This window comes from Lepus europaeus, chromosome 6 (assembly GCF_033115175.1).
Source record: "Lepus europaeus isolate LE1 chromosome 6, mLepTim1.pri, whole genome shotgun sequence".
Classification (NCBI taxonomy): domain Eukaryota; kingdom Metazoa; phylum Chordata; class Mammalia; order Lagomorpha; family Leporidae; genus Lepus; species Lepus europaeus.
The window spans coordinates 129,232,401-129,244,654 of NC_084832.1; the positions used below are offsets into that span (position 1 = coordinate 129,232,401).

The window sequence follows — 12,254 nt, forward strand, 5'->3', positions numbered from 1 at the left end:
AAAAGCGCACTCACTGGTGTTTATGATCAATGCACCAGTTAGCTGCCGAACAAAGCTAAGTGAATCAAGCACAGATCAGTAACTGTATGCTGTGTGTTTTAATCAAGGTCCTAAGTGGGAATAAATCCTGCCTGCTGGCCAAACCCGCAGGATAAATTCACGCACATGTATCCCAAAGCATAACTTTATTTATTACCAAGGATCTCATGAAGAGAGAGGGAGATAACTATGAACTACTGATGCTGCTAACTCAGTGACTGAAATGTACAGAAGAAAGGAAGCACTTTTTTCCATCTACACTAAATGATTTTCTGGGCTGGCCTTCTGGGAGTTTCTGTGACTACAGTAGAAACTGCAGCTGGATAAATGCAATTGGGACACAAAGAAACGTGCCCTGTCTCCTCTCTCAGAGCCAGGGGAGCCTCCCAAAGATGAGCCAAGCAAGACTCCACATGCACATGGCTCTAGAAGCCATGTGGGTGACTCGGAATTTGGCTGCAGCCACCCTCTGTCCCTCCAGGCCACCTCTAACCCCTCTCAGAACAGGACCTGGTGACTTCGTTCAGAGCTCACGCAAATTCAGAGACACGCAAGGTAGCTGTGACTGCCATTAAGTCTTCGCTCAAACAAGTTCTTATCACGAGAAAGGGTCCAAATAAAAAAATGATAGCTGGCTCTCAGCTGCGATAACAATGCTTTTCCTCATTTCTAAACATCCACTTGTAAAGTGAAAATGAGCTTCAATCTAAACAGTGGCAAATTAAGCAGAAGTTGAACCACCCTGAAAAACATACAAACATCAAATCTACAATCTAGATGCTCAACAATGTGACAAAAGGGACATCCATTCAGACTTACTCGAGGAATTCCGTGATGTATTTCTGACTACATCTTGACCAGGTCCAGGGGACTGTTTCGTAATTTAAAGTCGGGGCCATCACATGATACGGATGTTTAATTCCAACTTCTTTACACTTGAAGCTGTCGTCATGGGGAGCATTAAACCTGAAAGTGGAAACAAACCCTTAACAAAGGCTATCCAGAGTGTCACCAATGCCTTAGGTCTGTTTCAGGATGTAAAACACAGATGGGTCTAACATGACCTGTACTCTAACATGATCTGTACTCTAACATGATCTGTACTCTTGACTGCTTCCCAAGGTGCTGACAATGTTCACGTTGAGGAGCAGCCGGCTTCCGAGAAACTTACAAAACTGTGTGCAGGCTGCTGATGAGACGGAGCCATGCTCAAGGGCCCTGAAGAGACACCAGCTCACTGCAAGACCTCCCCACAAAGCCACGCCCCTGAGGTGCTCGGCTGATGCCTCACAGCAAGACCAGCAAAGCAATGGCGTCGACCTGACAAGGGAGAATCAGGCGCAATTCCCGTCTGCAGACACAGAGAAACCCCGAGTCCTGGGGCATGGTGGGAACAACTTCTCAGAGGGGTTTCTAACGTCCCCTGGGCAGTCTCCATTCATAGAAGCCCATGGAAGTTTTAGTAATACAGGGGCTGATAAAGGAACCACTTAACAAAACAAAACAAAACAGGGCCAGTGCTGTGGTGTAGTGGGCTAAGCCTCCACCTGCAATGCTGATATCCCATACAGCTGGGCTGTCCCAGCTGCTCCACTTCCAATCCAGCTCTCTGCTATGGCCTGGGAGAGCAGAAGAAGATGGCCCAAGTGCTTGGGCCCCTGCCCCTGCACCAGAGACTGGGAAGAAGCTCCTGGCTCCTAGCTTCAGATGGGCCCAGCTCTGGCCAGTGAGGTCACTTGGGGAGTGAACCAGATGACAGAAGACCCTTCTCTCTGTCTCTCCCTCTGTCTCTCTGTAACTCTGCCTCTCAAATAAATAAATGACAAATTAAAAAAAAAAATAGAGAAGAGAATTCTTAAAACAGAGACATGTTTTAATGAGTAAGAACTTCCCCTGGCCAAAACCCCCCTCTGCTGGGGCTCTGAGCTGCAAGATCAGAGACAAGTTGGTTTTCACAGAGGCTGGGAGATGTCCAGAGTCAGGCACCCAGCAGGCCCTTCCACAGCTGCGAGGATGAGAGTTGGACTTGTGCAGCCTGACGAAAGACGACAGGGCCATGCAGAGGACAGCAAGGGCCACAGGACATGTGCAGGAAAACAGGGGACAGGGGTCAAGTGAAGGACAGTGAGTGTTGGGGGTCACACACTGGAAACCAAGAGATAGAGGTCATGAACAGCATAAAGGAATAAAGGGTAGAGAACATGTGTAGGACAGAAGTCACACACAGCACAGGAACAACTAGAGGCCACGTGCAGAACAAGGGACAGGGTTACTTAATGACCCAGGCTACCAAAGAAGAGCAGTTATGTACGGGATGACCAGAGAGGTCATTGTTAGGATAAAGAGACAGGGGTCGTGCATAGGACAACAAGGGATGGAGGCCATCAGTGCCTGTCAGGGACACCAATACTGTAAACCAAACAATTGCCAGGTTCTGTTTCTTTGGCTTGGTCTGCTGATCTAGACACCCTGAGAGACCTAACACAGATCATAAAACAGCCAGAGTTAGCATATAAGTAAGCAGTTACAGTAATGACTTTTTGAAGAAACACAGGTACGAGAAACTCAACCAGAGGTGGATGTTCAGGTGTTCTGTGCAGTGAGCAGAAGGTGCAACCCCGCGGGGCAAATACTCACACATGGCCCAGTGCATCCCCACGGGACAGAGATACTCACACATGGCCCCGCTCATCCCCGCGGGACAGAGGTACTCACACATGGCCCAGCTCATCCTCGCGGGACAGAGGTACTCACACATGGCCCAGCTCATCCCCATGGGACAGATACTCACACATGGCCCCGCTCATCCCCATGGGACAGATACTCACACATGGCCCAGCTCGTGGGCAATGGTAAAGGCAGCACTCAGTCCATTCTCTTCACTGATAGAGCAGCTCCGGGAAGGATCACACAGGGTCCCTAATTCTGCTAGGCCTGAAAAATTTCACATTTGCATATCACCAAACTGAAAACAGCATCTAGCTCGTAAACTAAGAACTGAATTTTAAAGCTTTCATTGGCATTACCACCTAGAAATAAACAGAGTTGGCTGTTAACACTGAATGAATATAGGTATTGAACATTTTGTCTTATAAAAGCTTAAAGAGAAAAAAACTGAACCAGACCAATTAATGTTGATTGCTAAAGGTTGGGAAAGGAAGGAAGGTTAGAGGGAGCTTGGATAAAAAACGAAATCAGGGGAAGCTGGGTGTAGGTCACTGATCGTTACAGATACACTAACATGCAATGTTGTCCACAGGGGAAGCCAGTGTGTGACCACAGCTTACAGACTGTGACAAAGTATCACAACAATATAAGGTGCTAACCATAGAGGAAGCGGAGTGTAGGGTATTTGGGAATTCCATACTTCTTCAGTACTTTTTGTTTTATAAATTTAAAACTTATGAAATCAAAGTCTAAAAAAATCTATTTAGTGGCCAGTGCTGTGGTACAGCAGGTAAAGCTGCTGCCTGCAATGCCAGCATCCCACATGGGTGCCAGTTTGAGTCCTGGCAGCTCCTCCTCCAATTCAGCTCTCTGCTTTGGCCTGGGAAAGCAGAAGAAGGCCCAAGTCCTTGGGCCCCTGCATCTGCACAGAAGACCCAGAAGAAGCACCTGGCTCCTGGCTTCGGATCAGCGCAGCCCCAGCGATTGCAGCCACTTGGGGAGTGAAACAACAGATAAAAGACCTCTCTGTCTCTGCCTCTACTTCTCTGTAACTGTGCCTTTCAAATAAATAAATAAACCTTTTTTAAAAAAAAGAAATCCTTTTAGAAAACTCTTAGATTCCTCTACTCAAGAAAATAATTCCAAAAATGGGTGAACAAACAATGTTTTTAAATTTAGGTGAAGAATAGTCATTCCACATAGGTTGAAGGATGTAGGCACATCAGTGTGGGAGTAACAAAGGCACTGAATGGGTTAACTGGTAATACGGTAACTAAGGAGAGCAGAAAATAGCACACAACTCCAAAAATATCTATGAGACTTCTTTAATTTTCTAACATCTAAGATCACATTTTATATATATATACACACATATATATATATAAATATTCCCAGTTATCACATAATTAAATGAGTAAAAACACGTTCAGTGCTGAGAACAGTACTTGGCATTTAATCTATGTTGAATAAAATGAGACCCAGTGATAAGAATTATTATAAGCACTCAGTAATTCTGCAACTATTTCAGCAACAGGAAATGTACTCTCTATCAAGATGTAGTCACTCTACTATAAAGACTAACAAGCAACTCAAATGTGCAGTTGAAAGACGACAACAATCTGAGCTGGCTGGATACCAAAGACAGCAATAGTCAGCTAACAGTCCTCGAAATGTAACACAGAGCAGGAAATTCGAAATAAATGTTCATTACAAAAATCCATGCTCCATCATTAGGCAAGGTAGCTCTTTATTTAATAATTTTTAGAATTGAACACAATACCATGGTTTTACCACCAATATCCTGTAATATTTAGTTGTCAACTGGTCTGCTCTCCTATGACAATTCCTTTCACAAAAGTTTTTCGTACCTAAGATAATAATTTCTTACTGTAAAGTTTTAAACTTTCTTCATATAAAATAAACATTTGCATTAGCTACTGTTACAGCTCTCACCTCTAAGTGGTAATTCTTTTATTCTTAAAAGTTAAAAATATGGACGTCTTCATAGCATTTAAGGTAAACTTCATAATAATTAGAATGCTTATGTTGTGTGTTAGAGAAATGGAAATTAAATCAAAGAAGTTTTTAAAGGCTGAAAAAAAGCCAAAGACAAACAAGTTCATTAACTGATACTTTTCAGCAAAAAGCAAAGATGTATCCTCTTTCTGACCTCATTACCAAAAGTCTCTCCTACCCCCAACGACTTTTTCTTAGTTTAAAGCAAGACCAAAAACTAAACAAGAAAAAGAATACATTAGTAAACATGCCTCAAAGATAGTATGAGGGCAGCACCATGTGCTCCGTTCCAACCTACTCAGTTTCAGGGTTGTGTAGACATCTGATTATCTCCCACACTTTGTGTTTCACGCTTAGATACGTGTATACATTCTAGGGACCAGGTAAGTGTGGCAGTTAAGAAACCAACAAGCATCAGCAAAGAACAAATTAAGGTGCCCAAAACCAACCTCCTAGGAATTGAAACTTCTAAACGCTCAAATGAGTATTTCAAAATACCTATTTTAAGGAAACTCAATTCAACTTAAGAGAAGATTGAGAAAAGATTCAAGATTCTAACATATTTGATAGACAGATGGAAATGACAAAATCGAAGAGCAATTCTTCAAGTCAAAAGTACACCAAGTGAAATTAAAAATGTAAAAGAAGGCATCAATTGCAGAACAGATCAAACAGAGGAAAGAATCAGACACCTGGAAGACAGGCTATTTGAAAACATGCAGTTGGAGGAGGAAAAAGAAAGAAAACCAAGAGGAGTGAGGAACATTTATGAAAAATATGGAATAGCGTGAAAAAAGCAAATAGTCGACTTACTGGGATTTAAGAAGAACTAGAGAAACCAAAGGAGTAGAAAGCATATTCATAGATACTGACAAAAATTTTCCCAAACCTAAAGAAAGATACAGCCATCAGGTGCAAGAAGGTCAAAGGTCATCTGTCTGATTCAACCTGACAATCATGGCTACCCCAAGACATATCACAGTCAAGCTCCTCAGGATTAGAGATGAAAACAGGATTCTCAAAGCTACAAGAGAAAAGAAGTGAAACACAGCAAGAGCTCCCCATCCGCCTGACCACACACCCCCCAGCAGAAACCTTTCAGGCCAGGAGAGAAGGAGATGAGACTTTCATGATATGGAAGGCAGAACAATTTCCAGCCAAGAATACTGTTTCCAGAAAAACTATGCTTCAGATGATAGGAAAGATAAGGACAATCCCAAACCAAGGTTCAGACTTCATCCCCACTAGATCTGTCTTACAAATAGTGCTAAAGGGAGTTAGTTCTTCAAGCTTCAAGAAATACTAACGAGTAAGAACATATCAAAAGGTAGAAAACTCCCGGTAAGAGTAGCTTTACAAAATTTCAGAATGCTCTATGATTTTAGACATTGTGTGTAAACCATTTATATTTATTGTGAATCTCCCCAACTTGTAACTACTGAATTAAAACATTAAGAGGCCGCACATAATATCAAAAACTCAACACCAGGGAGGAATGCAGCACAAATTTAGAGGTATTTATTAAGATTTACCTCTTTGTTTTTTGTCCCTTTCGGTATCTGTAAAATCAACATTGTTTTTTTTAGCAAGATAGATTGTTGTAACCGAAAGAAACTTTTTCTAAGCCTTAACAACACAAAACCTATATACAGAATTACCAAACATAATAAGCAAGGAATCAAAGTACACGAGAAAAAAAATCATTTAACAGAAACAAAGATTGCAATTTAGAAACAAAGAAAGGAATTACAGTAAAAATACAAAACAACGATCCAAATGGCAGTAGTAGGATGTTATCCATCAGTAATTACCTTAGGTACCAATGTGTTCCTGGACTGGAGAAATCAGTATCATTAAAATGTACATACCACCTAAAGCAATTCATAGATTCCATGCAATCCCTACCAAAATCCCAGACATGTTCTAGAACTAGAAAGAACACGGCTTAACTTTGTATGAGACCATAAAAGATCATGAATAGCCAAAGTGACCTTGAGCAGAAAGAACAAAGCAGCAGGCACCATACTACCTGCATTTAAGACATGATGCAGAGCTACAGTGATTAAAACAGCATGGATTTGGCACAAAAACAGATCCACAGGGGCCGGCAGGGTAGTGTAGCAGGCTAAGCCTCTGCCTACACTCTGTATGGTCACAGGTTCCTGTCCCGGCAGCTCCTCTTCTGATACAGCTCTCTGCTTATGGCCTGAGAAAGCAGTGGAGGATGGCCCAAGCCGTTGGGCCCCTGAACATGCTTGGGAGACCAGGAAGAAGCTCCTTGTTACTGGCTTTGGATCGGCCCAGCTCTGGCCATTGTGGCCATTTGGGGAGTGAACCAGTGGATGGAAGACTTTTCTCTGTCTTTCCCACTCTCAGTCTGTAACTCTACCTCTCAAATAAATAACAATCTCCTTTTTAAAAAAAGTTCACATCTAAGAATCAGCTTTTTTTAATAAAGATTTTTATTTATTTATTTGACAGGTAGAGTTACAGACAGTGAGAAAGATCCACAACCATTGGAACAAAAGAGAAATTCCAGAAGTGCACCCACGCATCTACAGCCAAATGATTTTTGACAAAGATGCTAAGAGCATGCTTTTAAAAAGGATGGTCTTTTTAGTAACTGTTGCTGGGAAAACTGGATATCCATATACAGAAGCATAAAACTAGATCCCTACCTCTTACAATGCACAATGACCAACTCAAAATGGATTAAAGACCCCAGTGTGAGGGACCGGCGCTGTGGCATAGCAGGTAAAGCTGCCACCTGGGGTGCCGGCAACCCATATGGGCACTGCTTCAAGTCCCAGCTGCTTCACTTCTGATCCAGCTCTCTGCTATGGCCTGGGAAAGCAGTGGAGGATGGCCAAGTGCTTGGGACCCTGCACCCATGTGGGAGACCCAGAAGAAGCTCCTGACTCCTGGCTTTGGATCGGCACAGCTCCGGCCGTTGCAGCCAATTGGGGAGTAAACCAGCAGATGGAAGACCTCTCTCTCTCTCTGCCTCTCCTCTCTCTGTGTAACTCTTTCAAATAAGTAAATAAAAATTTTCAAAAAAAAAAAAAAAACCAAGTGTGAGACCTCCAACTTTGAAATTATTAGAAGAAAGCACAACAAAAACATTTCAGGTCATTATAATGGGCAAGTATTTTCTGTATCACACTGCAAAAACCCAGAAAATAAAAGCAAACATAGACATATGAGATTTCATCAAACTAAAGAGCTTTTAAACTCAGCAAAAGAAACAATCAACAAAGGCACAATGGTAGAAAATGCTTGTAAGCTCTACATCTGACAAGAGGTCAGTATCCAGACTATATAAGGTACTCAAACAATTCAACAGCATTAAATCCCAAATAATCTGAGTAAAAGATGCAGCAGTGGACCTAAACAGACATTTCTCAGAAGTGATACAATGCCCAACGTTTAAAAGAAATGCTCATTATCGCTAATCACCAGGGGAATGCAAATCAAAACCACAATAAAACAGCACCTGGCTCCAGAAGATTGGCTATTAACAAAAAGATGAAAGATAGCGTTGGTGAGGATGTGCTTAAAAGGGAACCCTTGCACACTGTGGATGGGAAGGCAAAGTAGTGCAGCCATTGTGGAAAACAGTACAGACCCTCCTCCAAAAACAAGTAACAGAACTACCCTACAGTCCAGCAGTCCCTCTCCTGGGTATATATCCAAGGGAGGTGAAATCCACAAAAGCTAGGAAACAAAAATAACTTCAGTGCTCATCCACCACTGAATGGATAAAGAACATATGGCACATATACACCATGTAGTATCGATCAGACATAAAAATATGAACTCATGTCATTTTCAACATCATGGATGGAACTAGAAGTCACTGTGTTGGGCGAAATAAGCTCCAGAAAGACAAATATCACATGACCACACTTGCTTGTGGACCCTAAAAAATCCCATAGAAGTTATAAACATAATGGTGACTGACAATAACAAATGTACATCACATAAGGCAGCATACAACATTAATTACAATGATTGTAGTAAATAGACTTTGCCAGCTGAACAATAAAGACTACTGTATTTCATATTTTAAGAATCCAATTATATGCTTTTTTCAAGGAAAAAACTAACATATGAGGGCGCTGGAAAACTGGAGGTAGTGACATACCCAGCAAGCTGAGGGCACTCTGCTATCAACAGACATAATAAATTGTCAGGTATTTAACTCTGAAAGAAAATAACATACATTATGCAAAGACACTTAAAAAGTCCACTTAAATGGACAGATCTTTTAGGAGCACTTTGCGTGCTGGTTCTCAGATGTTTATGGATGAATTCAAAAATAGATAAAATATTCTTGAGGAACATTAAGCAGAGGTACACAGCCCATCAATTATTAAGATTACAAAAGTCTGAAGTGAAAATAGTGCAGAAGTGGCATGTCAATGAATAAGACATGGGCATGGAATGGATGACATTATGCACATCCAGGCGCATACAGATTTCATGCATGATATTGAAGACTTCAAGGAAGGGAGGAAATATTCAAGGTACAGTTTGGGGAATCTGGCTTTCAATTAGAGAACAAAGTAACAAACCCAAATCTCTATCTGACATCGTATCAAAAAAAAAAAAAAAACTGTCCCTTTTTACTTTCTTCAATGACCCATTGGTCATGCAGTAGCATGTTGTTTAATGTCCATGTATCTGTAAATGTTCTGTTGCACTCCTTGTTACTGATTTCTAGATTTAATCTTTCATGGTCTGAGAAGATACATCATTGAAGATACATTCAATCTTTTTTAAATCTGAGATTTGACTTGAGGCCTAATACAAGGTCTACCCTAGAAAATGTTCCATGTGCCTTTGAAAACAATGTGCATTCTGTATTCATTGGGTTATAGAGTTAAATACGGAAGGACGATTTTTAAAATATTTACAACAGGGGCCAGTGTTGTGGCAAAGTGTGTTAAGCTGCCATCTGCAAAGCCAGCATCCCCTGTGGGTGCCAGTGCATGTCCCAGCTGCTCTACTTCTGATCCAGCTCCCTGCTAATGGCCTGGGAAAGGTAGCAGAGGATGGCCCAAGTGTTTGGGCCTCTATCTACCTCATGGGAGACTTGGATGGAGCTCTTGGCTTCAACCTGGCTCAGCCCTGGCCATTACAGCCACTTGGGAAATGAACCAGCAGATGGACCCCTCTCTAGCTGTCATCTTTCTGTCGCTCCCTCTCTCTCTAACTCCCACTTCCAAATAAGTAAGTCTTCAAAAAATATTAAGCCAAGATACCATGGAAAAGAAAAAAAAAGAAGAAGACCTAAATGAAAGATCTCTGTGAGTGAGATCCCAGTGGAAAGAACGGGGCCATCAAAGAAGGAGGTACCTTTCTCTGAAGGGAGGAGAGAACTTCCACTTTGACTGTGACCCTATCGGAATAAGATCAAAGTCAACGAACCCTAAAGGCTTCCATAGCCCTGGCAACTCATGACTAGAGCCTAGGGAGATTACTGACGCCATGAACAGGAGTGTCAAATTGTTAAGTCAGCAACAGAAGTCACTGTGTACTTACATCCCATGTGGGAACTGTCCCTAATGTGTTGTCTAATGAGCAGTGATGCTATAACTAGTACTGAAACAGTATTTTTACACTTTGTGTTTCTGCGTGGGTACAAACTGATGAGATCTTTACTAATTATATACTGAATCGATCTTCTGTATATAAAGATATTTGGAAATGAAAAAAAAAAAAAAACCTGGTGTTAAATTGGAAATGGCATAGAAAATTAATTTTTAAAAAAAAATATTATGTAGGATCTCTGTCTTTAATGTGCTGCACACTCTTATTTAATGCTATAACTAGTACTCCAACAGTATTTTTTTTTTTCTTTCACTTTGTGTTGCTATATGGGGGCAAACTGTTGAAATCGTTACCTAATTTATACTAAACTGATCTTTTGTATATAAAGAGAATTGAAAATGAATCATGATGTGATTGGAAGGGGAGAGGGAGCGGGAAAGGGGAGGGTTGTGGGTGGGAGGGAAGTTTTGGGAGGGGGAAGCCATTGTAACCCATGAGCTGTACTTTGGAAATTTATATTCATTAAATAAAAGTTTAATAAAAAAAAATATTAACAGAGCCAGCTCCATCGTGTTAAGGGTAAAGCCAATGCCACTGCTTGTGGTGCTGGCATCCCACATGGGCACCAGTTCATGTCCCAGCTGTTCCACTTCCAATCCAGTTCCCTGCTAACGTGCCTGGGAGAGCAATAGAATATGGCCTAAGTGCCGGGGCCCCTGCACTCATGAAGGAGACCCAGAAGAAGTTCCTGGCTTTGGTCTGGCCCAGCTTCAGTTGCTGTGACCATTTGGGAAGTGAGCCAGCATCTTTCTCCTCCTCATCTCCAGCCCCTTTAACTATGACTTCCAAATAAATAATTTTTTAAGAAAAGAATACAGCAAATACCACTGGAGAAAAAATGGAAAATTTTATTTCATTCCTTACAGAGAAGGAAAACCAATGGCCAGTAAATATGATTTCTCATTAGAAATCACGGAAATAGGTAACTAATATATTACATTTAGATTGACAAAATCAGAAATCTGAAGATGTCCTACTGTGACAAGGACACACAATCAAAAGGAATGCTTGTTGTCCACTGATAATGGTGTAATTTGGTACAGCCACATTAAAAAATAGCTTGGTATTTCTTATTAAGTTGAGTAATAACATACATACTGGCAGAGCAATTCTAGTCCTAAGAATTTATCTTCTTACTATGAAGTTCATCATGAAAAAAGTTAGAATGGGCTCAAATTATTCATTGATAAGATCTGGATATATAAGCTATGAATTCAGTATACCACAGAAGTGAAAATGCGTGCATTCCAGCTATAAAAGCTCAAGAAGAAGCAAAACCAAGTAATTCTTTAGGAACACATACACTTGTTATAGAACCATTCTTCAAAACACAGAAGGAACTGGCAAGTATGATACACTTGGTATTGCTATCTCCTGGGACAAGCAGAAACAGATGGTGGACAGAGGTCTTGTCTTAATAATGATAGCACTTTGAAGCCTGTGTCTGGCCATGGATTCACTACTTTACTTTACGTGGACACATGGGTTATTAAGTGTGACTTAACATGAGTTGGGCGTTACATTAGTAACACCATAAGTTAATCAAATATGTCAAAGAATTTGATATTTCATAACTTGCAAACAACACTCTTTACTCTGTAAACTTTATAGAAATAGAATTAAATAACAGTGATAGGTAATAATGTATCAAGACAACTAATCAAAACATTAAATAAAAAGAAATTAACTTGAACATGTTTTTAAATAATTAAGTCACCAATTACATAAGCTAAAGTTAACTGGCAAAATAACTTACCTAATGTGTCACATTTTTCTTTAGCACCACAAATGTCTTCCCTTAAAAGAAAATTTTTATTAATTAATAAACACGGTACATAATTAGTAATTATACTGCTAATAAAATAATAGTAATACATAGTAATAATTTAAAATTTTCCTTTGTATTTAAAGATATTTTC

At 40.6% G+C, this 12,254-nt stretch overlaps 1 protein-coding gene across 1 annotated transcript in view; it reads right to left on the reverse strand.

The window, feature by feature from the left end:
- The window catches only part of ADAMTS20 (ADAM metallopeptidase with thrombospondin type 1 motif 20), a 162,481-nt gene that overhangs the window by 101,387 nt on the left and 48,840 nt on the right, over positions 1-12,254 (reverse strand). Inside the window, exons 7-9 of the mRNA XM_062195093.1 lie at positions 12,092-12,132; positions 2,868-2,973; positions 859-1,005 (exon numbers count right to left, since the gene is read on the reverse strand). Of these exons, the coding sequence (XP_062051077.1) occupies positions 859-1,005; positions 2,868-2,973; positions 12,092-12,132 (294 nt within the window). The remainder of the gene's footprint in view (positions 1-858; positions 1,006-2,867; positions 2,974-12,091; positions 12,133-12,254) is intronic.